The sequence below is a fragment of the Odontesthes bonariensis genome, chromosome 21 (genome assembly GCF_027942865.1).
Source record: "Odontesthes bonariensis isolate fOdoBon6 chromosome 21, fOdoBon6.hap1, whole genome shotgun sequence".
In the NCBI taxonomy this organism is placed as follows: domain Eukaryota; kingdom Metazoa; phylum Chordata; class Actinopteri; order Atheriniformes; family Atherinopsidae; genus Odontesthes; species Odontesthes bonariensis.
The window spans coordinates 17474730-17501680 of NC_134526.1; the positions used below are offsets into that span (position 1 = coordinate 17474730).

A 26951-nucleotide genomic window follows, 5' to 3' on the forward strand; every position below is an offset into this window, starting at 1 on the left:
CTTCCCTTATCTGGATCAGCTATCGGCATCAGGTGGGACCCTTGTCTTAAAACTTGATAGCTGATTGGCTGAGTAAGTAGATCAGCTCAGTCAGACGACAACTAATACAGGAAATCTTCCCTCCAGGAGTCCCCTGGCACACCTCGCCAGAGACAGTTGAGCTGGTAACGGTTTGGACTGAATAAGAGAGAGATGTCACAGAATAAAAGGTTCCATAAAAATTGGGATTGATCGGTAATTAAAATAACAGCGTGGTGTCAAATTGTTTTTGATCGTAGCATCTTTGATGTTGTAAGTAGAACTGCAGAAGGGGAGCACTCACAATCAATAGGCTCTACCAAAACTTTAAGTCAAAGTGTCCAATCTTGGCAAAATTGTCACACCGACCGAGCAATTAGTGTAGAAAATGTAAGGACATTTAGGTACAGTTTTTTCACATCGCTGAATGGCCTCAGCGCTCCAAAGACAAGCAGGGAGGGAGAGGAAGAGAGGAGTGAGGTAGAAACTAGGGCACTGTTATCTGGCCCCTTTTTACCAACCACCAGGCACAAGGCAGAGAAAGAAAGAGCCTTGGAGAGCTGGAGAGAGGAGAGGACATCAGCGGTGTCGTGAAGACGAGGAAACATCTGGAGTCAACATCTAACGTCAAGGACCTGAAGACAAACTACAACAGAAGCAACTTTGGCAACAGCCTTTGGGGTCGCACACGCTGTTGACACACAGCTACACTCTACACTAGAATTGCACTTGCTCGTGTCGCGCATACACACACACGTGCAAATACGGGCACGTGCATGCACGTACACATCCACAGCTTAGGACACACACACATCAGGCAGCAACATGTTTGAAGAGCAGGCGACCAAGGTCAAGATCACGTCCGTGGTGATCGTCGTTGGCATGTCGGCCATGCTGGCAGCGGTGGTGACCGACCACTGGGCTGTCCTCAGCCCACGGGTGGAGAAGCTCAACGCCACCTGCGAGGCCGCCCACTTTGGCCTCTGGAGGCTCTGCAAGAAGAGCATCTTCATAGTGGAGGAGGACCCTCAGGGCAAAGGATGCGGCCCCATCAGTCTACCAGGAGGTATGGAGCCTCTTGATCCTACAGCTGGCGAAGGAAAACCTGTTGTAAGATGAAAATTTGTTCTCAAAATTAAGTTTCATGCCAAGATGTTGGCTCACCTCTGCATGCTGATGGAGTTTAAATCTTTTGGCCAAACGACTGTACTTATCAAGAGAATTTGTGTTGTAGGTGATTTACAGTTTTTCTGGTTGTATCATCAGGGATGGTTTTCCTTTTCTTTTGCCACTTTTACTGGAACCAGTAAAAACTGATAAACACCATAGTTCTGATTATGAATCTTTAGAAACAGGCGGATGAAATCCTTAATCTTTTAAATGTCCTCATTAAGAAGAGAATTACAGCATTGTTATCCTTGCAGTTCTTGTGTAACAGAACTACTTTAAGGGTAACAAACCAAAAAAAGTGGCAGAGGTGGTTTAGTCAGGTTTTTATTAAATAAAGTGAAATCTTTTTAATTCTAGAGCAACAAATATCCAAATTTCTGTACTTTAACATCTAAAAATATTTGACAGGACTGTGTCAGTGGAGGGACAGAAGTCATAGAATGTTTTTAGTCTGAGGCTTAAGTGACAGTGCGACTGTGCAACAATGTCGGCGAGCCTTTTGCCATCTGTGTGTCTGTCCCTTCCTCCATTTTCTCCCCTCACACACGGCACATGCCGGCACATATGTTGGTGTGTGTTTGGACTAAATGCTTCACAGCTCTATGGCCAGCCTCTGAACTGTCATTATCTTCTACAGAGGAAGCCACTGAACACACTGCGCATTAAGCACACTAGAGTAGCTGAAGTCAAGTGTGTAATGGAGGAATGTTGCTCTTACACCGCACAGTTAACCAAAACACAAATGTCCTCTATCTGTCAGATGAAAGCGTGTCTTCGATCATTTGTTTGCATAAAGTCTGAATCTGTATGTGCCCAAATGTAGGATCATAGGAGGATTTTAAACTTCCACAACAGGAGAGCTGCTTTACACGTTACATCAAAGCTAGTTTGCAACTGGCTATTATCAAGCCAGGGGCAATAAAGACTTCCACATTGCACTGGTAAGCCTTGTTTTTGTAAAAAAAAAATAATAATTGTGAAACTGTGGAAACTCACTTAATTAAGATTAAGAGAGGAAAGTAGAGGCTGATCCTTTCAAGTATAAAGTTAATCTTTAGGTTAATTTTAAATTTTTAAACAGTAAGTTTTGCAAAAGGAAAGTCAAAATCATTAGATCTTGCATTCTAAAGGCACTTTCTTTTTAAATAGCCATGTAGCTTTAATTACAAGCTCTCTCTCTGAGCAAATCCAGCCCTTGGGTAAACCAGGTCTCCTGGCCGCCTGGCTGTATGTGCGTGCCTTGCAGCCTAACAGAGAGATTTCATTGTCATTGACTTTGCCTCCGGCTCCTGCACCTCAGGATCAGTGCAGGCTTTAATGAAGTGTGGCTTCCTGCTCCAGCACATGAGTTAGAGTACACCTGGGAGACTTGGGAGGAATGACAGTGAATGGGGGAAGAGAGCAGAAAGGTGCATGTGGGCAGGAATGCATGTGGGAGATGTGGAGCACTTGTGGAGAGTCGAAAGATTCAGGGAGAACAGGTCTTTCAGTCAGAAGACTCTGTGTAATGTTTCTTGTATCATGAATAAGACAGAATAGACATAGAGGCAAATGAATAGGAAGTGTGACAGCTACCTGTCATAAGAATGGGAGCAAAGATACGATTTCTTCTTTTTATATTTTCTCTGGACAGGTTGGTAACCTGTGGAATGTATGAAGAAAAGGCTGCAGCTGTCAGACACACAATTGCAGCTCAGCAAAGGAAATAGTCCTGTGAGCACTTTCCTGGAATTTCAATGTATTTCGGTAGAAAATTGGGTGATGTATTCCTAATACAAGCTATTATGTTTATTGTAGTGATTTAACACACACACAGGGATTGGTGCCTCGACTGTTCTGAAGACAGGATGTGTCCTCTTCCCATTTTACACCAGCTGTATACCCCTTTGGTGTGAAGAGATGAAGATTTTTGGCTGGTTAGCTTAGTAATAAAGATATGGGTGACGCTGTGAGATGCTAAGCACCCTACCTGTTAGAACCTTTTTCCTTTTTCTTTCTGCAAATTCCAGTAAAAGTGACATTCAGTCAATGTGGTCCCACTGATTGAAAATCAATCCATTTTTAACCATATTTGAATGTCTTCTCATCTTTTGCGTGGTTGTTCCTCAAAAGTATTTCCAGGAAATACAATATCTAACCCCATTCAAGATTCAACTGCCTGTGTCACAATCTGAAACAGGCAGGATTAAATTTAAGACTTTTTTTGGTGTTTTATTCTAAGAAGTTACTTCCCCTGCATGTCACTGTTAGATTTGATGCCTCACTTTGTATGCTTTCCTGTTTGTGTAATTGCTTTTCCTGCCGTGATTAGTTTCACCTGTTACTTGATATCCTTTGTATAATTAGTCTGTGTGCTTCCTACACAGCTCGTCAGGTCGTTTGTCTTTGTTTGTTCATGCTAAGTTTGTTCCTCTGCTTCCTACCTGGACCAGTTTTCCTTATGCCTCACAGTCTCACAATAACATTTAAAAAGGTAAAATATTAAAATCCTTTTATCCATGGACATGATTTTTTTTTTTATGTCTCCCGGGACAATTTTCAGAGTAATGTATTTTATTTTCCTTCACACCATCTTCGTCTTTTGCAGTTGGGGTGAGACTTCTCACCCAACAAGCCAGGTGGACATTTTCTAACATGTGCCAAGAGTTGTGTGAGATTCTGTTTTCACACCTAATTTCCACATACCTCTGTCTACGTATGGAAAGCACCGCACACTCCATTCGTTCCTCTGAGAATATCTGTGATCTCCCATATGTCTCCTTCTTTTTTTTTTATGGTCTGAATTTGCCTGGAGGTTGTTTACTGGCTGTGTTTTTGAATTTCTAAGAGACTGCACCATGTGCCAGGAAGTTGAACAAATAAACTTGCAAACAAGCTAACATACTACTCGCTTGACTGTGTAGACAATCAAACTATTAAGAAACTCTTGATTTTCAACAGATAATTGAAAAGGTATTACACAGATGGGTAGCCAGTTATAAAACATAGAGATTGTATAAACAGTCTGTCGAACATGGCTACAAACGTGACAGGCAACATCCTCACTTGTTTTTTTTCCCATGCATAAAAATTGCTGTATTGGTGCAATACTCTATGGGCATATAAACATATGACTAGACAAAAAAGATGGCCTCCAGTTTGTGGCTGAAGTGGTTTCCATCCATTTACAACAAAGTGCATTCTCTTAGGCACAGCACTAGGCGGCAAACTGTGTATATTATGATCTTTCTAATCTGTGTGATGCCTAAACCTTACAAAATGGTGAGTGAAGACAAAAGAAAGGTACAATAAATCGTATTATAAAAGGATCAGATGAATTGTAAATTGGATGACATTCAGGTGTGTAACTCCACCGCCACATCCTTGAGCTTCAAAATACAGACTTTCTTTCGTAATAGTTACACGGAATTATACGAGACTGAACTGCTGTATGTAATAACTACGTCTAACTTAATTACACACAGACCCCAAAACTGAAATGCAGAGCCTGGGGCGCAAGCGGGTGACTGCTCTCAGAAAGTGAGGCATGCTCTTATCCACCAGCTAGATAAATGTATCTAAAAGCTGGAAGCTTTTGGGTAACTCTGAAGGTCAGGAGAGAATAGCAGACACTACCTGCCAACCACAATTTGCTTGATACTGCCTGATAGAGTGTTGTTGGAAGCTGAATGAATAAAGAAGATCAGATCACACACTTTATTTGTGATTTCTCGTGTCCAGTACAGTTGTACTTGTCTGTTTAATTTAAGGTGGCAGTGTTTGAAAGGCAGGCATCCACAGGAATAAACACCAATTGACATGGTATACACAGAGGGGCTATTTTGATTGTTCACATAGATTTGTCTATACCTGAAATAGGTTAACTGTACCTCATCTGGTGTAGCTGGCAAGTTAATGTCATTTTCTACAAATTTTAGATTCATTAGATCATGCAGCAAAACACAGATGTCAAATATGAAAACTACACTCATGAGTGATATTTTTATCGCAGGATGCAAGGGCCTGTGGGGCTCTGTAGGGACAGAGCTTTAATAGGGTGTCTGAAACTAGAGCTGAACAGGATGGCTTATTAACCAGCACCACCACGCTACAGTTACTTTATCCGCTTCCCAATGTAATATGTTAAAAAATGTATTTCGTAAAAAAGTAACAGAGTTATGGTGAGAGCACTATAACGGATTACATCCTTGATGAACCATATCCCCGAGTTAGCAACAGTGATTGGACTAAATAACACAAATTAGCATTTTCTGAAACAAGGCAGGGAGTTCATTGTCAAGAGGAGAGTACAAAAACACCTTTTCATATCTCACTGTGAGACTGCTTTTGCGATGGGGGTGTACATCAACAGCAGCAAATCAGTAAACCCAAAAGACTTTTGAAATTTGCTTCCCACAAATGACGCATGACAGCTTGAGTGCTGTAAAAAATCAAACCAACCCTTTATGGATCACATCATGCACGGCTGGGAAATAAAGAGCATAAATGAAGCTTTTGCGTGCATGTGCGTGCTCCAACACATAAGTGCACGAAGAGGCGAGGGACAGTAGTTTATTATCGAGATGTTTTAGAGCTTCCAAGTGGTTAAGCATCATGTTTTCCAGAGTGCAGTAGAAAGAAATTACCCCCCAGAGCACCTCCTCACATGTAATATCTTCCTCTTTTGTTTTTTTCAGTAGCACAATGCCTTGGTGATGCCCCCAATTCATGCACTCAAAAGCAATGATCTCACCTTGAACCACCTCTTTCACTTTCTCGTCACCCAGTTATTTTCCTTATTAGTGTACCGGATTCCTGTAGGGAGCCAAAAAATTGTGGAAGTGAGACGGTTGAAATGGCCACGGATGAAACAACTTACAGCTTCAGAATCTGATTGACTCACTTAAAAGTGTGACTAAACAATACTCATGAAACAATATATGTATTCAAGAGAACGGCTGCACTTCCAGAATGAGATGTCCATATGACGATCACGTTCAAATCTTACTGTTTTGTCATAACAAAGACAAAGACATGCGTGCATGCAGGATCTTGTGGGAAGCGAGGTCTCCCCTGTGCTGTTGTGTCCTAGTTATCAGAGCTCCTGGTGGAATAGCCATTCAAATACCGCCACCATGCATCTCATTCACACTGACCCTGAACTAGTTGGTCATGCTGTGCGGCTAGAAAAAGAACCCTCTCACGCACATTAACCTAAAAAAAAAAGCTATATTCTGTGACAGTCCTCTAGATGAAACAACAACGTGCAAGGCTAAGGAAAACCAAAAGAATATTGACATAAAAGGAAAAGTTGAGTTGAAAGAGAGGAAGAGAAATAGTGACTGGTGAAGAGTAGAGAGTCAGGAAAATGGTCAATTAGGAGCTGCACATCAAAGAGAGAGGCCAGCAGTTTAATAGGAAGAGGTGAAACTAAAATGACAGGCAATACTTCGCTCTAATCACCCTCCCCCTGGAACTAAATCTCCCCATTAGCCTGACTGCAAGGTCGATGATACGCACCCAGATGTTCTCCTCCTCAGTGGTCATTCGCTATTTGGAGTCATGATCATGATCGTACGCTTTATCATAAAATTTGAGTTTTTATCGTGTCGAAATGCTGAGGAAAAAAAGAAGAAATAAGAAATGACAAAAGTAAACAGTAAACTCAACCAATACAATATAAAACCTTTGGACAATACTGTAAAAGTGATGAAAACACAGCAAAATGTTCAAATCTTTTGGATAAATCAGCACTGGTGCATCTGCCCTCCTTATCTTCTGTATGTTTTAAAATCAAATCAAATCAAATCAAAAATACTTTATTTATCCCAGAGGGAAATTAAATGTTGATGTAGCTCAATTAAATCAAGGAGTTATTATAGATGCGGATGGCTGTGGGCAGGAATGATTTCCTGTAGCGGTCCGTTTTGCATCCAAACTGAAGAAGCCTTTGACTGAAGAGACTCTGTTTTCCGATAACAGTCTCACGGAGAGGATGTTCAGGGTTGTCCATAATTCTCTTGATTTTATGCAAAATCCTTCTTTGCATTATTGTCTCCAGAGGTTCCACAGTCATCCCCAGAACAGAACCAGCCCTCTTTATCAGGTTGTTGAATCTTTTTAGGTCCCTGGTTCTGATGCTGCTGCCCCAACAGATGACGCAAGAGGAAATGACGCTCTCAACAACAGACTTGTAGAAGATCTGCAACATCTTGTTGCAAACCTTGAAGGACCTTAGCTTCCTCAAGAAGTACAGTCTGCTCTGTCCTTTCTTGTTGATGGCTTCACTGTTGTGTCTCCAGTCCAGTCTGTTGTCCACATGAACACCAAGGTATTTATATTCCTCAACCACCTCCACTTCTTCTCCCATGATGGAAACAGGGTTTGAGCTGACCCTGTTTCTCCTGAAATCTACAATCATCTCCTTTGTTTTGTTAACATTCAAGATGAGATGATTGTTCCCACACCATGCCACAAAGCGGTCCACCAGCTCTCTGTACTCAGCTTCTTGTCCATCTCTGATACACCCGACAACTGCAGAGTCATCTGAATATTTCTGTAGATGACAGGAGTCTGACTTGTACTGGAAGTCTGAAGTGTACAGAGTGAAAAGGAATGGAGAGAGTACAGTCCCCTGTGGTGCTCCTGTGCTGCTGATCACCTGGTTAGACACACAATTCTTTAGTCTGACAAACTGTGGTCTGTTTGTCAGGTAGTCATTAATCCAGGTGATTGTTGAGGCCTCCACCTGAGTCTTCTGGAGTTTCAGACGAAGCAGATCAGGCTGAATTGTGTTAAATGCACCGGAGAAATCAAAGAACATGATCCTCACAGTGCTGCTTGCTTTGTCCAGATGACAGTTGGTTTGTTGAAGCAGGTGTATGATAGCGTCTTCAACTCCAACTCCATGCGATAAGCAAACTGCAGGGGGTCCTGATATGTGCTGGTTTGCTTACACAGGTGGGTCAACAGAAGTCTCTCCAGGACCTTCATGATGTGGGATGTCAGTGCAACAGGTCTGTAGTCATTGATGTCTGAAGGATGAGTTTTCTTTGGTACCGGAACCAGACAGGATGTCTTCCACAACAGTGGTACCTTCTCTTGGGTCAAGCTAAGGTTGAAAAGGTGTTGCAGAATCCCACAGAGCTGCTCTGCACAGGCCTTCAGGACTCGGGGGCTGACACCATCTGGACCTGCAGCCTTGTTCCGGTTCAGTCTCTCCAACTGCCTCTTCACCTGACTTCTAGAAACAGAAAAGTGGGAGGGGGGGGGGGGGGGGGGCAAAGGGGACAGCAGCATCTCCTGATTGGGTTGAAGACAAACTAGTGGAAGCAGAAGAATCCATGACTGAGGTGGAGTTGGAGATGTTACAGGAAAGCTGTGGGTCAGAGGAGGGTGGGATGTCTCTTTGGCTGAGAACAGGAGGGGAGGATGGTGAGCTTGTTCCTGAACTGAACCTGTTGAAGAATGTGTTCAGCTCATTTGCTCTGTCCAGACTTCCATCCATCCGATCCTCCCTCTGCTTGAGGCCTGTGATATTCTTCATTCCTGACCACACATCTCTGATATTGTTCCTCTGCAGTTTACTCTCAAGCTTCTTTCTATACACCTCCTTGCTCTCTCTGATCTTGACTTTGAGCTGCTTCTGTATACTCCTCAGTAACTCCCTGTCTCGCTCCCTAAAGGCTCTTTTTTTCTTGTTCAATAGTTCCTTTAGCTCACTGGTGATCCAGGATTTGCCATTAGGGAAGCATCTCACTGTTCTGGTGGGGATGGTGTTGTCCACACAGAAGTTTATATAGTCAGTCACACACTCAGTCATGGCATTAATGTCCTCTCCATGTGGCTTACAAAGAGAAATCCAATCGGTTGCATCAAAACAACCCTGTAAGGCTTCTTCAGCTTCCTGTGACCACTTTCTAACAGTCTTTTTTGTGACAGATAGTCTCTGGACAAGGGGTTTGTATGCTAAACAGAGAAAAACAAGGTTGTGATCTGATTTACCCAGGGGAGGTCTTGATTTGGAAATGTATAAATCCTTGACATTTGTGTAAAACAAATCTAATGTCTTGTTTTCTCTGGTAGAGCAGCTGACAAACTGTTGAAAAGTTGGCAGTGTAGCAGAGAGTGAGGCATGATTAAAATCACCAGATATGGCCACAAAAGAATTGGGGTGTTGTGTCTGTATCTGAGCAACAACGGAACTAATGACATCACATGCAGTGTCGGCAACAGCTGAGGGTGGAATGTAAACAGCCACCAAAACAACACTGGTGAACTCTCTTGGCAAATAATATGGACGAAAACTTACTGCCAATAGTTCAATGTCAGGACTGCAGAGACGACTCTTCACAGTAACATGTCCTGGATGACACCATCTGTTGTTGACAAGCACTGCCAATCCACCCCCTTTCCTTTTCCTGCTACTCTTTAAATCTCGATCTGCTCGTACAGTCAGGAAGCCCGGCAGAGAGACGCTGGAGTCGGGGATATGATCCTGCAGCCATGTTAGCACCAACATGTACTGGTTTTATTTTAACTTCTTTATCCTTTCTTTAGTTTAGACTTTTTTTTTTTGTTTTTAGTCTAAGGTTTTGTTTTGCTGGGATTTTGCCTTCTCCTAAAGGTGGGGCAAAGTAGGTCTCAAGTCTCTCAACTTGTCCATTGCACGTGGATAAAAAAATCTAAATTTTTCTGACTGAAAGCATCAATCACATGTGGATCATAGGTGCAAACGTAGACAAAAAGATTTTGTTCTGCAAAATATCCATGTTAGTATGGACAGAGTCTTTAATTTTGTCAGGTCTGAAGTCATAAAAGTTTGACCAAAGTCCGAGTCTTGTGATTTGCATCCACATCTCTACCTAAAATACCTAGTTTCCTTCTTCTCAGCTTCCATCCCAACTACTCCCTATTGGGCCTGTTCAGTTCCTCTTTTTGTTCTTTCTGACTCGTTTGAATTTAGTTTGTTCAGATTGTCATTTTCGATTAATTCATTAAATGATGTCCTGCATCTACTGTGTCTTCTGTTTTGTTTGTTTGTTTTTAAAGTTTTTAAAAGTCTTTTGTTCCATCACTGGATGGAATCGTGACTCCTGAATGCCTAGATTTGGAGTCAACCCTGCTGTAACATTATGAAGTTTTTTTTCACGGATGGATCTCGAAGCCTTTTCCTCAAAAAATGTTTCGGCCTGTGAATATGCAAATTAATTTCTTACAGCTCCCACCCTGTAAGTTAATTAAATTTGCCTGCACCTTTTTCCTGGACTGGCACTGTGAAGCTTTAGATTTCTCTAAATGCTAAAATGGCATGCATGGGGCTCCAACTATAAATGATCAGAAGTGGAGTAACATTCTCATATCCAAAGGCATGGGAGATGTTATATCTTATATTATATCATATATGGTGGGTTAGATTTTAAAACCTGTCGCAATAATACAAAATATTTGAGGGTATAGAACCTGTTTCCCAGATAATATTGCTGTAAGCTCTATGTTTATAATGGGATCAACATTGTACACCTTTGAGACATTAGCTGTAGTTGGACCTAATTCAAATTAGATCTACTGTAAATATTGAAATTTTGGCTGGAATGACGTTTTTTAACCAGTCTGTTTTTTGGGGGTTATAATGAGCTAGAGCTGAGGACAAAAAGTCTACACTCAATTGGAAATGAGATGGCTGCTTTTCTGTATTTCTATGTTCTATCAAAGCAAACCTCCACTTCTACCAATGCAAGAATGGAGACATTTACAGACATAGCAATAGTAACTTTTACTGTTTTCTCCATTATCCTTCTTAATTCACGTGGATCAAGAAAAATAAATAATGGCTTAGCCTTTTGAAGCTTCCCTGTATAATGCAAAGGTCTTTTAGTCTTATCTTTGTGCAGCAGGCAGATAATAGTTATGTTTTCATAGAGACTGGAGAAAATCTTACAGCAACACCCAAACACATATTAGCTCAGATTAGCTTGGCCCCAGAGGTAAAGACACAATATGAAAGAAAACTAATGAAAATAATCTATTTTCAGATCAGCTGCACTGTGTCTGCCTCCTATTCACTCTATCACCAATGTTTTAATCCCTTCTCACACACTCACATCCATGTACATACGCACACACATGTATGCACACAGTCTTCTTGATATGTGCTTTTACATGTGTAAATAGATAGGACTAGCCAAGACCTGCAGCAGTCTGTTGCTAGGTTACCTCTTTAGTGATTTTTTCTCATCCTGGGTAACAAACAGCTCCTCTGTTGCCTGGTGCACACATACACACAGTCACGTAGCCAGTGTTTGTGCGTACACACAGACACCGACACACAAACACTGTCTGTCCCTGTGTGGACCGGGAGGGCACCTGTCTACTTTATGGGTTTAATCTCAACAAGAAAAGATATCAAGGCGAGGAAAGTAAGAACACTCACTTGGCTTTTAGGTCCTTCTCACTCCTCCTTCTCTGCCCAGCTGCCTTTGGAGACAGCAAATAGATAGATAGATGAGTGCGAAATGGCTGCTTCCCAGCATTATTTCTCCACAGCGACGAGGCCTCACCAAAGATTGTGGTCAAAGGAGCAAAGGTTGAACAAGCAAGTGAAAAAGTTTAGAATTTCCGTAAAGAAATGGTGCAGACTCATTTCTGTGGAGTCAAAACAGGCAACTTGGAGAACAGTTAAGGATTTAAAGGCGGGGTAGGGGATCTTTTTCTGGAACATTTTTTTACATATTGCTTGAAATACTCTTCACACCCCCATTGCAACCAATTAATTAAAGGTTTTGACACAAATATGAAAAGTTTTAGTGGCCTCTAGAACGTACAATCTAGGAAAAACAGTATCACAATGATTGGATTCTGATGCCGTCTATCAAACTGCAATCTGCTCCTCCCCCCCCCCTCCTCCCCCCCCCCCCCCCCTCCCCCCCCCCTCCCCCCCCCCCCCCCCCCCCCTACCCCCACCCCCCCCCCTCCCCCGTACGCGTACCCTGCTCCGTGAACGAATTACACGTCCAGAAGCTTGGCAGGAAGCTAAACTAGAGCCAGCTTGGCTAGCACCTAGCATTATTAAACGTATAGTTAGAATAAACTAAATACTAAATACTAAATACGGCAACGATCGATGCTTGCTGTCAGAACAGCGCTCGTGCACCTTCGTGCTCGTGCGCGTTCATGTACTCTAGAGGCGTGCCTTCGGGAAGAAAGTGAAGAAAAGGGTTGGGACTTTTTACCTGTGTATTTTCAAAATGCAGCTTCGCTGGACTCAAAATCCAGGATCTCCTACCCTACCTTTAAGGACTCTATTTTGAGATGATGGCCAATCACAGAATACTGCTTTGATGTAGAGGGAGTGTTAGTTAGACTGTGATCAAGAGAAGAGAAAAAGAGAAACCAATAACTGCGTTTTGAAATGAGGAAAGTACAGAATGATGTTTTCTGTCTTGATCAATCTTTTTTTTGTGTATTAAAACTTTAAAAGATTAAAAACTTTCAGAACTTTCTGTTACAAATCGGCCGTGGCTCAGTGGTTAGAGTCAGTCGTCTAATAACCAGAAGGTTGGTGGTTTGATTCCCACTCTCGCCACTCAAAAAACAATTGTTGGAACTGAAAGCTGGAGGGGTGTCAGTCTACCTCCTTGTCATGGCCGAGGTGCCCTTGAGCAAGGCAATGTACCCCCATACTTCCTGGGTGCTGAATGGCTGCCCACCGCTCCAGGTTGGCATCTGTCTCTGAGTGTGTGACCCTGTGCGTGTGTGTCAAAAGGTGCCAACCTGGATGGGTTTAAAGCAGAGGACAAATTTTGTCTGTATGCATGACCAATAAATCGGATCTTAATCTTAATCTTAAATTCAAGGAATTCTCACTTTTCAGAATCCCCAGGAGGGTTTTACATCAGTCAGCTGGGGGGATTCATCCTGTGCAGTGATGGTTTCTTTGTGGCTGTTTGTCACTGGAATAGCTCTTGAGCAAGGATACTGCAAGTTTCAGTGGTTTTGCTTATTGTGTGTTGACACAGTAAAAATAATACAGCCAGATTTTTAGAGGTGTACTGCAAGGAGCGCGACAGTTTTATGGACTAACGACCTTGCTGCTGCGGGTCATTTGTTCCCTCTACAACCAGAGAGAGAGAGCTTGGTTTGGATTGTAGCAAGTTAAAACACATTTTTTGGTGGATGCTGAACTCTGCTTGAACCACTGGTTTTGTTCATAATTCTTTTAAAAGCATTTTTACTTTAAGCAGATGGTGTGGTCGTGTTGGTATCACTGAACTGGAGTGGGTTTTAATTGAGGGTGTGGCAGCTGGAATTAAACCTGAGGCCACTGCATTAAGCCAAAGAAAAACGATTTATGTTTTTGGATGATTATCAATTGTTGCCACAAGTGGAGGACTAAAGTATTTGGGCTCCTGTTCCTAAGTAAGGGAAGAGTGGAGATTTACTTTTTACATGTTGTGAAGAGAAAGCTGAACCCAATGGCAAAGCTGATGATTTACTGTCCAATCTATGTTCCTACCCCCACCTTTGGTCACTGTGGGTAGAGACTGAAAAAAAAAAAAAAGTGGAGTCAAGTGGTGGAAATGAGTTTTCTTCAGTCAAGTCTGGCCTTTCGAAAAAGGAAAAACTAAATCTCAGTCAAAGGAGCTGCTACTGTTTCTTTGCATTGAAGGGAGCCAGATAAGATAGTTTAGACAATGGTCAAGGATACCTCTCACATGCCTACCAGGTGGGGTATTTCGGGCATTTCCTACACTGGTAGTGTAGTGGTTATGTCACTTTACTGGCTTGGTTATGTCTTGGTGTCTTCTCAGAAAAAAAACTTGAGGAATTGGCCTGGAGGATAAGACGGAGGTCTGATCATCTCTGCTTAAACTCCTTCCCTTATGACCCAGACCTTGATAAAAAAATAGAAAATGGAAACAATAATTTTGTTAAGCAAACAATAGGCTGCTGAAGGTAATGGATGCATTTAATACAACTACTGATTTGCCAATAGCAAAACACAAATTAAGAATTTGCACTGAAAGTACATGATAAAGCATTAGCTACGTGTCTCATTATTGTAGGTGTAATTTTTCAGCTAGTTAATGGGATTCACTGAGATTTTGCACTCCAGAAAAATGTTTGGTGGCGCAGAGAAACAGACACGACCTGACAGATTTTTTTTCTGCCCCTCCTTTTTTTTATCTCTTTCATTCTGTCTCTTTCTCATTCTCCTGTTGCCCTTCCTGCCTTTTACTCTGCAGCAAAAAACTGCTCCTACTTCAAACACTTCACATCGGGAGAGGAAGCTGAAGTTTTTGAAGTCAAGACCCAGAAAGGTGGGTGTCGCCTCACAGTCACTCAGACATGAGCTTACCACAGCAAAACGACTGTACCTGCAGAAACAGAAGCAAACATATTTCCAGGAAACAGCTCTTCTGTTTCTATGGAGACTGGTTGATGCTTTCAGCTTTGAGACACCAAACCATTGGAGAACACTGCCAGACACTCATGAAAGCAGGCAATTACTGATTATTGCCTTAGATAAATCAACAATGACGTACACTGATGTCCCCTTCTGTACCCTTCTGTACCTTTAGTAGTCACTTATGATATTGTACATATATTGTGAGGACAGAACGGTGTACAGACAGGATCAGCAAAGTAAATTTTTTTTTGTAAGTACATTCCCAACAACTACTGAACCTTACGTTTCACACAGATTAAGTATGTGCATTTATGAAATGAAAAACATTTTGCAGCTCACATTTATTATAATCATCACAATGTGCAATGATCTTTGATTTTATTGTTTTTGTTTTTTCACCTTTAGGTCAGTCCCATTTTGGTCCCATATTTATTTATTTCTCATCCTTCAGCCTCCAGCATGCGAAGTTGTGTTTGGATTCACCATTGGTACATGGGATAATGTGCATTTAATGTTGCAAAATTTTAAAAATGGGTATAACAGGAGGTACGAGGACAAAAATGGTATATTGCACTAGCATGAAGTATAAGTATGAACTAAATGAAGACGTGAGCGTGTGAGAGGTTAATTTACCCTTGGCATTATTTCAGAGTTGGTGTGGTGAAGTGGAAAAGGATCTTTGATGGTAATTTTTATCATAGCTGGCGTGTTACAGAGAAGCAAAGACGAGATTATCTTTATCTCGAAACCACACAAAAAGGGAGGGGATGGGAAGACGGAGACATGTTCTCATCATCTTGTCATAAACCTTCAGCATCTTATCTGTCATGCAAATGGCAGTAATGCTGGTTTGGATAAATGACTGTTGTTTTTAAAGTGAGTGCTAATTGAAAGGTTAATTATCTGTATCATGACTGGTTAAGTGCTGTATCAAAACAGTTATTATCTGAGCGATACTGCAAGCTCCCCATCTGTTCCTCCACGTTTGTATTTGCCATCTCTTGACCCCTCAGTTTTCTTTTCTCTCAATATTTCCCTTTGTTTACCTTTTCTTGTTATTCATTCTGTTTTGTAATTCTTCGTAATTTCTCCTCTCTGCCCAGAGTATAACATTTCAGCAGCAGCCATCGCCATCTTCAGTCTGTTCTTTATGATCTTGGGTACCCTGTGTGTCATCTTCTCCTTTGGGAAGGGGCGGGACTACCTGCTACGGCCTGCTGGGATGTTCTTCGCCTTTGCAGGTCAGATATTGCAGACAAGGACAATCACAGACACTTTTGCTTCTTATTTGACAGCTCAGCTTGAAATAAAGTGTCACATGGTCATTTTCTCACATATCTTTTTGCTTCATAATAAAAAAGATTTATGCAACTAATTTAGAATTGACAAAGTTGATTTTTCACAGATCTTTTTCGAGTTGTTTAAGTCTCATCCAGCCCAGCGCTAAGTGTGAGGAAGTCAAAATAAAAGTTTCTTCTGCTGTTAATTGCATTAATGCAAATGAACTGTCTGCTTTGGAAAGTTTATTACAAGCCGTTTGTTTTGTTTTGGCACACAGGCCTTTGCATCATCATTTCTGTTGAGGTCATGCGTCAGTCTGTCAAGCGAATGATCGCCAGTGATGAGACCATCTGGATTGAATACCACTACTCCTGGTCTTTTACCTGCGCTTGTGCCGCCTTCACGTTGCTCATCCTCAGTGGGGTTGCCCTGCTTCTTATCTCCATGCCCCACATGCCTCGTAACCCCTGGGAAACCTGCATGGACGCGGAGCCTGACACCTTAGATTAGCCAAAGGTGATTCAACAGGCATATCTTTTAAAAAAACAAAACAAAAATTAAGAGGTTTTGTATGATCTAGCCCTTTAACTACCTGTCCGGTAAATCACAAGTTGAAGGGAGGAAATAAAGTATGTAGAATACATTAGGAATCTGTTAAGAATGAAGAACTGCAACTAAAACTGCTCCGAAAGAAGCCATTTTGTATTCTATAATTAGCATGATGATGACATTGTGCATTTCCTAAATTCATTTAATGATTTCTTCTAATGTCAACAAGATTTGATCATTTTCAGTCGCCATATCACATGTGAAGGTAAAACAAACCAAGAAAACAAAGATCTCTCCACACACAATACTTTTTCTGCAGAATGTTTGTGAAGAGGTCCCTTACAAAAGGAAATGAGTGGTTAAAGGTTATCTTTTACGAGTTGTGTTGCAAGATCAAAACCAACACAATCACTAACACCACTCTCTAGTTGGGGTGTAGATAACAACATTATCTACACAAATGATCACATTTAGCGTTAAAACACATTCCTTTTACAATGTGACTTTAACCCTCATGGACACCAGTTTTACACTTCACATTCAATTGCTCTCACGACTATGAGTGGTCACATCTTCTTTGAGCATAATTTTAGGTCCTATCTGCCTGCATGAACAAACAACCCATAGAAACATTGCAGGGAGCAGGACAGTCTCCCAATTGTTCATAATCACTTACTATTTCCACATTACAATACACAAATATTGTGACATTTTTATGTCAGTTTGACATGGGAGGAAGCAAACTGTATGCCTGCAAAGAGCTGCTTAAGCCTTAAACATCATGCATTAAACATTAAGAAGTTTTATTGAATTTGTACAATAGTTTAAGAAAGTCAAAGAGCTTGTGTTAGCAACAAAATCAGCAACAAATAAATGAAAAGAAATGAGAGCAAATTCTAAATTTTGTATTTAAATTGTAATCTGCAAGTATGTATGTATATATAACTTTGTTTTATCCCGTCACATTTTCTTCAACGTTTGATAAGAGATTTGACTTTTAGAAAAATTTTATATTGTGAATATTATGCTGCACCTGTTTTTCTTTACAGCTCTGATTTTATGATTTTTTTTTGTGCGTAAGTATTGTATTGATTTTAAAATGGTACTTTAAAGCCTGAAGCGTGTTCCGTGGTAATGTTGCAGTTTGATACAAACCTCATTTAGACAGTAGATTTTGTACAGCTGTTATAGATATTTTCTCCTTCTAAGGTATCATTTTTCAGTGAGTCATAGTGGCCCTGCAGTTATTCAGCGAGTGCAGGTGAAGTGAAATTAAAGATGCGTAAATGATTATGACAGTAACATTACATTTAGTAACTTCTTAGTGGAACATTTCCAAGTAAAGGGATGATTAATAGTTTTTTTTTTTTCTTGCATCTTCTGTATCTTCATTTTTGCTCAAATACAGTGCAAAGATCATGAGATTGCTGCCATCATAACGAGAAGCTGCTGGCCTGTTGAGTTAATTAATGTCATGGGATTGCATATAAATAGCATGCAACTTCAAGCACATTTCGCATATCATGTCTACACATTTCATGCTTTTCAAGTGCCATTTTTTTAGAACTGAATGACAGCCAAAAAGGTTAGCGGCAGGGTTGTTGTCAAGTTAGAGAGCTGTCCATTAAATAATAAATAAATAAAATATTATTAGAAGGGAAAATATTTCTTCTGCTTTTACCTATTTGCTATTTCATGATACCATCTGAAAAATACAGATTTTTGTGTAAGACTCAATAAATTTAGTAATTCTATGAACATCGTTTGTATTCTACATTTATAAATGCTCTGATATTGCAATGGTTGTCTTTTTCCAAAATAATAAAACAAAGCTTTTACTGTGTTTTAAATGAATTTATATGAATTCCTCGACGAATAACACGAATAAGCCAGTGCCAGCCACTTCAGATACTGTTGAAATCATTTTAACCTCAATCAAACAAGGTCTTTCCCCCATATCATCATTTGGTATGTTTACATACTGAGATTGAGAGCCGAAGCTCATTTAACCAGGCACATTTCAAGTATTTTTTATTATCAAGCATTCAAATACCTTCATGTCATTACACAATACTCTCATATACAGTTCAGGGGAGTCTCTCAACCAGAAAATGCGGTTCAAATGACAGACAAACCTCTTGGAAATGCTCTAGAGACCTTACACACAGCATGTCAAGGCCTCTCAGGATTGGATGTAATAGATGCACAGAGCCTCCTTAATCATTCATGAGACCTTTACCTTTAAGTTATGGGAACAGCTCAGCCAGAGAGCAGACCAATATACAACATGAATATGCTTTATACAATATCATCTTTTTTATCCCTGGAAATTCCTCTGGGTTTTGTTTTATTTGTTGCTGCTTTAAACCCATATATATCTATGTATTTATACACAAATATATCACATAATATGTCACATTATGTCAACAGAATTTGCACACTGATTCCAAAGCTTTGAAGCATTGAAGTTTTCCAAACAGGGTAGATCTTCTATGTCTTTTCACATCTGTGTAATGCTTTTTGAGAGTTGTTTGACCACTAGAGAGACACAGAAAAAAATTCAAAGGATTACAAGGAATTCCAAGATAGGACATTTAAAGACATTTTGGAGAAATGGTAAGAAGGCTACGTATAGCAAGACAAAGGATAAAGTTTAGACTGTGATTTTGTTCAAGGAAACTAACCAGAGACTATTTATTCATATTTCTACATTTTTTTTATTGTAAGTTGAAGCTGTGAAGAAAATGTGGCGTTAACCTGTGGGAAACATGTGTTTGACAAGCGAGAGGAGCACAGCAGGAAGAAGAAATATATATATAAATATACAATGTCCTTTTTAAAATATTAGAATATTCAAAGTGTCAATTAACACAATGGATAGATTTATGAAATGCATCAGACCACACTGTGCAAGCCCTATGTGTAAGGACAAATAAAACATGTGATTCTTGTTAAAAGGGGAAAAAAAGAGAAATATTGCTGTGCAAGATCCCAAAGACATTTAGTAGTTTCACACCTCTAAAAAGGGTCAAATATGGACAAAATATGTGAGAGCAGACAGGCTGTCTGTGGATGAAATGTTCACTGCAGCCCTTAAATTTCCAGAACATTCCCCGGAGGAGGTGAATGTGATGAAGCAATTGTCCAAATCGGTCAGACTGGACTTTGTGCAGCCCTGCCAGCTTTCCTGTACAGTGCAAAGTGTTCGAGATGAGCTCATTAATTAATATACACAACTCTAGTAGAATTTGTGCTGTTCGAGTGATGACGTTTGCTGCCTCCTGCTCCTTTTGCCTTGCCAATATGTTGCTTTTCACTTTTTAATTTGTTAATTTCAATTATCCAAAACACATACTGATATCGATGCCAAAACAGTGATTATTATGAAAACGTTGCTGAACTTGTCAGTCATTCTGAACACGCTCTGAATAAAACACTGCAGTACCCGGACTTAGAATTTACTTCAGAGGCTGCCCAAGTTCATGGACGTCACAGGGTTTGCGTGTACAATATGCAGTTTCACACTCTGTAGATTGTAGCTCTTGGAATTTTGCTAAAAACCTTGACTGTGCTTGTTTGCGCTGTGACTCAGAGAAGAGTGAGTTGATTTTTAATTTCTTATAAAAGATAAAAATGAATGCTTATGGACAAACAGTGTATGATCCCGTTAACAAAGGTTTATTGGATGGGGCTGGGAAAAGGGAGTGATGGAGGCATGGAGGATGTCTTGGTTTGAAACATGCTGTAAAACAAATGGAACACAGATCCGGACACACACGGTAACTGACACATTAACAGCTAGCAGAGGTACAGTATTGTAGAAAGAAGACAGAGGAGGGACTTGTTCTAACCAACAGTTCTTACACATGATTACTCTCAGGTCAAACTGACTCGACATCACATACGTAGTATAAATGGATGGAGACGGTGAGAACACGTTGTTTTCTGAAAATAAACCAAGACCTACGAGTCTCCTGTGGAAGAAATGATAAGCTGTGGTTTTTTTTGTTTTTCTTCAAACATCCAAGACAAGTCGATATTTTGTCAAACCAACTAAAAAACACATTCTGTGACAGTCTGTGATTATATTAGTATATATTTTAGATTATATGACTTATCAATACTGCAATATCGCTCCAAATGTTGCGGGAAAATGAACAAAGTTGTTATTTTGTCATCAATATGAATATTGGATTATGAGATGAAAAACTCTTCCCAACTTTTTACTGATAAGGGAAGCTGATGTTTGCAGAAATCGTCCAGTCCTTTGAGTCACTGCTATGAATGTAAAGCCGTCAGTCCCTTCCCTGACCTCTGACTGAGTGCTGTCAAAGCTGTTACTCACCACAATACAGAACAAGCATTTTTCATTCAGCCTTGTCCCTTGGGGAGAGCATGAGCTGGCAAAGAAGTTTAAAATCACAATCTTACATTTCTCGCAAGTTGTCTGGAAAGGCGAGGAAAAAAAGAAAAAAGAAAAATGAAACCAAAATGATTGGGCTGGAGCGAGGACAGCAAATCAGAGACCCAGATATACATAGCAACCTAAAAAAGTGCAGATGGGCATGAGCAAGCAAAGAAGAGTGACTAAAAGAAAACATGAGCCTCCATCTTATCTTCACTTATCTTATCTTATCTTTTATATATGAAAAACATGCCTTGTCCAGATAACAGATGTTATTCTACTGTGCATAAAATAGAAATGTCTCATTAACAAGAAAAACACAGTAAACAGTGATGAACAAACGACTCAAGTTTGTATACGCAATACTGCCAACAACAATTAGGTTTAAGATTTTAATATCCAAGTTGTGACTCCAATTTTTTAACTCGAAGTGGGAACTCTGATCTATCCGATGATAATTTCTCTCGATACACGAATACGTTACATTGTCTGCCAAATGTCTCGGTTTGTCTACTGATGCGAACACTTGGCAGAAGTGTAGTGCCTTTTGGCATGTTTTGGACGTGGGACACTCTTTCTTACTGTTTGGCAGCATGTGACTGCACTCCACAATCTGAAGATAAGAGAGAGCGGTGTTTGCCAAGATTACTCTTTACTCTACGCTTGTTCAAACTACAGCCTTTTCACCTTAAGAAGACAGTAACACCAACACTCAAGTCGGCTTGAGGTCATAGTTTTACTGCAGTTTACTCTCTTATAGTGACTAGATGTATTTTCCTTCAACCCTGCCTCTCGCTCTTTCTGACTCACTGCCATTTTCTATCCCTCCTCATCATGTCATTTTTTATGTCTTTCTCTACTGCCCACACTCTGCTCTTTCCAATTTTCCTCTTTCCAGATAGCCTCTACTTTTTCTCTTCTTCCTTGTCTCACATCGTTGTTTTTCTGATCTTTTTCTTGAATTGTTTTTTTTTATTGCCTCTACACTTTGTTCTACGTGTTCACTTCTAAATCTCTTTCATTTCTCAGCCTTTTTCTTTGTTTTCTGAGTCGGCTACAATCTTCTCCTCTTTTTTTCCCTCTTCTTCAACTTTCCCCTCTTTGATTCTATCCTCTGCAGGTGGCAGTGAGGCAGTGGTTTATCGCCACCCTCTTTTTATCTGCTTCTCCTCGCTTTTCTCCTCCTCCTCTACTCCCTCTCTCCTTCGCTCTCTCTCTATCTTTCCTCTCCAGTGAGCTCTTGAGCAGGCACTCTGCTGTCTAATGACTTGGATCGGTGGTGACTGTTGAGAAGAGATAGAACTGTAATAGGGCAGTTCAACACAGCACACGAGTGCAAAGCACTACCGGTGCTTCATCTGTATGTGTTATTGACTGTACTTGAGCCTGGAAGCAGCAGAAGAGGAGCTGATGTAGTATGTATGTAGAAATTAACAGTTTTTGTCATATTCAAATATGTTGATGCATTTCTGGTCAAAAAAACAAAAACAAACAGCAATGTATGAGAGATATTTTAGCAAAAGAGGAAAGGGGTGTATTTTATCAAATAGATATTCTAAATATCCAAAACTTGATGTAGCACATTTCATAAATAGACCCCTCCTGAGTGATTTTAAAGGGTATATATATATGTATATATGATGGTAAGATCACTTTTTTCTGTGCTCCAGAGTTTATATTTGTGTGTCTGCATTCACTATCAGCTCAAAACCCTGGCATGTTTGTTAAGGCCCCATATATCTGAAACGGAATTTAAGATAAGATTATCAAAGTGTTTAGTGTTCCTTCATTCATTGTGATTATAGGCAGTGGCCCCAGATCGAGGGTAAGATCAGATGTGCTCAGCGTAAGAACCCACACACAAAGGCCAACACATGCCCTGGTCTTCCTACCACGGGCAAAAAAGAGCAGTGAAAAGTCCCACTTTTTTTTCTTTGTGAAATATTAACATAAGCCTGTTTTCAAAATTAAGAGGGATGAGACCTTGAAGAAAAGGTCAGGCAATAACTGCCCTAAACACACACACATGCGAACAGGAAACAGCCGTTAATGACGAGCATGGGAGGATCATTTAGTTGGGCTTTTGTAAAACAGATTTGAGCACCACTATTGTGTGTGTTCTATTTTTCTTTTTCTTTTTTTTATGTTGTGTAGGAGAATAACAGTGACAGGAAGAAATGAGTAGTTCTCTGACTGACAAAGCAAGCACAGGGTAATCACACAAAGGACAGCATATTTTTCAGTTTTTATTGGGAGAGTTTGGTAAACAGTAATAATGCAACAGTAGTTTCCTTTTCTCCCTTATTGGTGTCTGTGTCTGATGTTTCCATATCTGCTGTTTTTCACTTTCCTCTGGCTTGATCCTGAATGATATCTTTCTTTTGTTCAAATGGAGCCATAATAAGATCATTTGTGTTGAAAAAGAGAACAGATCAAGTTCTAACGAGCTTTTTTTTCTTCGCTGTTTGATATTATGTTATGAGATAACAGTCCATGAACTTATAATTTTTTTTTTTTATTTCCACAAAAATAAATGAAAGCTTTCCTTTATCCTCCTGTTCATTTTGCATCAACACCATCATCATTTTACTATTGATGTTAATTCTCCTCAAGATACAAACTGATTTTGTTTGTTCCTTTTTGGTTACTCTCAAGCTTTTTGCACGTCCACCTTCGAGGCTTTAAGGTTTGAATGCTCCCTTGCCATCCATTTAATATCTAGTTGAGATTCAGGACTGGACTCCAGTTGACCACTCTATAATGATGATAATATTCTCTGTTAACCGCCTCTCGAACGCTTTGGCTGTGTGTGTTCATTAACTGTTTTCTTTCAAGGTACATTGAACCGCCAAAGTTCAAGTTTTTCTACAGACTGCCGGAAGTTCTCCTCAATTCTAATGTAGTTCTCTTTTTCAACGCTGCCGTTAACTTTGATGAGTTTTGCTGATTCGTTAGCTGTACCACAATGAAAACATAAGCACTGCAATCCCACCTCCATAATTCACCACAGGCATGGTATTCTTAGGGTTAAATGCTTCTCCTTTTTTGACAACAAGAAGTCTTGTCCTTGCATCCAAACAACTTCGTTTTTGTACACATTTGACCTCAGAATGGATGATATGCGTTCTTCTTTGTCCAGGTGATGCTTCGGCAAAGTGGAGTCCAGCTTGCTCAGGTTGTACCAAAACTAACCTTCAGGCCTCTTTGTTGCTTTAACAGTTTTTTTTCGCCAGATTGCTCATATTTTCCAGGATGCTATTTGTGGTGATCTTTTCATTTGTTTGGACCTGTGTGTAGTTTATACGCTTTGCGCTATAACCACTGGGACTAAAAAGTTGATTGCTTGTAAGGATCCACAATGGGAAACTGGAGTTCAACATAAAGGTTCCTCGTGGCTTGCTTTCGACTTACAGCAACCTCCTGCACCAAATGTTTATAGTTGATTACATTTCTCTAAAACACAAAGAACCAAGACGATATAAAATGGCTTTTTAGCTCAGCTTTTCAGTAAAGTGACATGACAATTTCAATTTCTGAGTTTTACTGATTCTTTGTAATTTGTTTTATGACATTTTCAACCACAAGAAACGTGTTAATCAAATGAGAATTAAGAGTAAATGAAAAATTTCCGTGGGCATGAATAGTTTTCTGTTAACTGTAGAAAGTTCAAGCAAAAGGTTCTGAACATTTTTATGTTTTGTCAGAGAAGAGGGGCCCAGCTCTTTGTTCAGAGCATAATGCATTCACACCACACACTCAGGTGCTCTCTACGCTGTCATACAGCTTATCGTTCCTATGAATGACGCAGAATGACCGCTTTCTCACTTGTTCGGTAAAAGCTCTCGTCTCCATCAAGAAGCGACTGTGACTCACTCAGAGGCGACGTGGGAGGAAAGCACATAAGCATGGCCAAAGTTTTCTCAATCTTAAATTTAATTTTTCTCATTATACACCGCTTGCTCACATTTTGGTTCGGGCTCCATGGTCACCATGGTGACCATGACAGAGCAAAAATGAAAGACACAGAGAAAGAAAACCATTTTCGTGCTGTGTAACGCAATGGCCTGTAATGTCAACGTGTTGTTTACCTTAACAGGATGGTTTTTGGGTTTTGCACAGGAAAAAAGTGATTGCTATATGCAACATCTGCACTATAGATTAGCATGTTTTTTTTAACAGTGAACACAAAGGGAGTGTCAGAGAAACACTCTTCCCCTAACACAGATATCCATTTCAGCTCTTCACAAAACTTAAGTCTCTTTAGAGTCAGCGAACACAGCAGCTTATCCCTACTTTTAGCTGATAAAAGGTGTGTGTTACTCATTCAGCTCAGCAATCTCCCCTCATGTTATATGCCTCCTCGGATTCCACTTCCAGGCCACAGCAGCCATGGCAAAATGATGTTTCCTCCGTAACATGAATGGCCGTTTCACGGTTGACAAAAGCTGTCAGTTGCTCGACCTCCAATCAAGAAAACGTGGATGAAATTAATTCTGTCTCATTATCAAGTTGCTTTATCCATCTCGGTTGTCCACCCACCTTGATCATCATTCTGTTTGGACACTGGTTTATTTTTACTTTGTTAATTTGCATCAGTTGTGCGTCATCATACAGTACTGTATGTACCCAGCTCCTTATCTAATATATCCCTTAATTCCATCTGTCTGCCTGCCTGTCAGGGTGGTTTGGGAAAGGTAGGACACGGATGCGGACTTTCCAAAAACAAGGTAGATTTATTAACAAAAAACAAAGTAACAACATAAAACGCGGCAGAGCCGGAGAAAAACGTAGCTATAAACAAAACAAAACAAAAGAACATGGCATGAAATAAATACTTAGCTTTCCAAAAACGTGGAAATCATGGGACGCAGGAATCTTACCATGGGTTTACAAACTTGACATTCAACAAAGAACCAGCAAACTGACAGGGGAGGCAGGAAACTAAATAGGGAGTGAGAGTGATTGGAGAGTGAGTGCAGCTGAGGGAAAAAACACAGGTGAAGTGAGTGAACTAATAAACAGAGTGCAGGGAAACTAAGGCATGACAAAAAAACTAAACATGGACTGAAAACAAAAGCATAACCTAAACATGAAAACTAAAAACGAGTCCCTGGGCGTGACACTGCCTATTCAGGGTGATATATTTAGATTATGAGTTTGCTTTCTGAAAGTAAAGCACTAGGTCAAGTAGACATACCTTAATTTAAGGCTTTCCATTTTACACTACTTTTTTTTCCCCATTCTATATGCCAGCAAACAAAATAGTCATTTTTAATCCACTACATTACCGTGCCATATCGTCTTTGTTTAAGGCCCAAAGATTTAAAAACAGATTTTATTACTTCTTATCCCATGGATCATCTAAGATCTCATTTGATTGATCTATTTAATGGCCCATTTCTGCATCATAAGTCTTGGTTGCAGCTATTCATAATGTCACCCTGTGCCAACTGTAAAATCTCATACAGAGCAAACCATTCTCACAAGAACAACCAAAGAAAGAACAATTATAATATTTATAAACAATAAAAACTCTTTATGTTTCCTCTGTCTAGAATTTCCCTGTGTCTTCTGGTAGTTTCTGCAACTCATCCATTGCTAGTCAAGATATTTCAAGTTTGCAGATGCCCTCTTTGCAGTGAAAGATGTTAGCTCTCTCTAAAGGCTTTGATGGAAATTAGGTACGCAGTTATTGTAGGTCATGTCAGCTGTTAATTTTTTTCTTGTCAACCGTTCTTTTGTGAAGCTGGACGAGTGCTTTGTGTTCATATTCTGCTGAAAGATCCAAGACTCTCATCTCAAGCATAGTTTTTTGCCACTTTGAAACACATTTTACTCCAACCCCTGGATAATCATCTGATTTCATGATTCCCTTTTCCAATACTAAAAAGCAGTAACGGTACTCAGTAACATTGAACCAAATTCCTTAACTTTGGTGTTCTACAAGTTCCAGGATCGAATCCTGGCTGGGTGCCTTTCTGTGTGGAGTTTTTTTGTCTGGCTTCCTCCCACCATGCAAAAAATATGCGTGTCAGGTTAATTGGTGATTCTAAATTGTTCCTAAAAGTGAGTGTGAGTGTCCATGGTTGTGTGTCTCATTTGTCTCCATGTGGCCTTGGACTGGCGACCTGTCAAGGGTGT

The 26951-nt window shown here is 40.2% G+C and overlaps 1 protein-coding gene across 1 annotated transcript; it reads left to right on the top strand.

Annotated features, from left to right (window-relative positions):
• Nucleotides 1-843: 843 nt before the first annotated feature.
• cacng1b (calcium channel, voltage-dependent, gamma subunit 1b) lies at nt 844-17274 on the top strand. Its single transcript, XM_075454371.1, has 4 exons — nt 844-1084; nt 14412-14486; nt 15679-15816; nt 16134-17274. The coding sequence occupies exons 1-4, from the start codon at nt 844-846 to the stop codon at nt 16364-16366; spliced, it is 687 nt and encodes a 228-aa protein (XP_075310486.1). The 3' UTR covers nt 16367-17274.
• Nucleotides 17275-26951: the final 9677 nt, after the last annotated feature.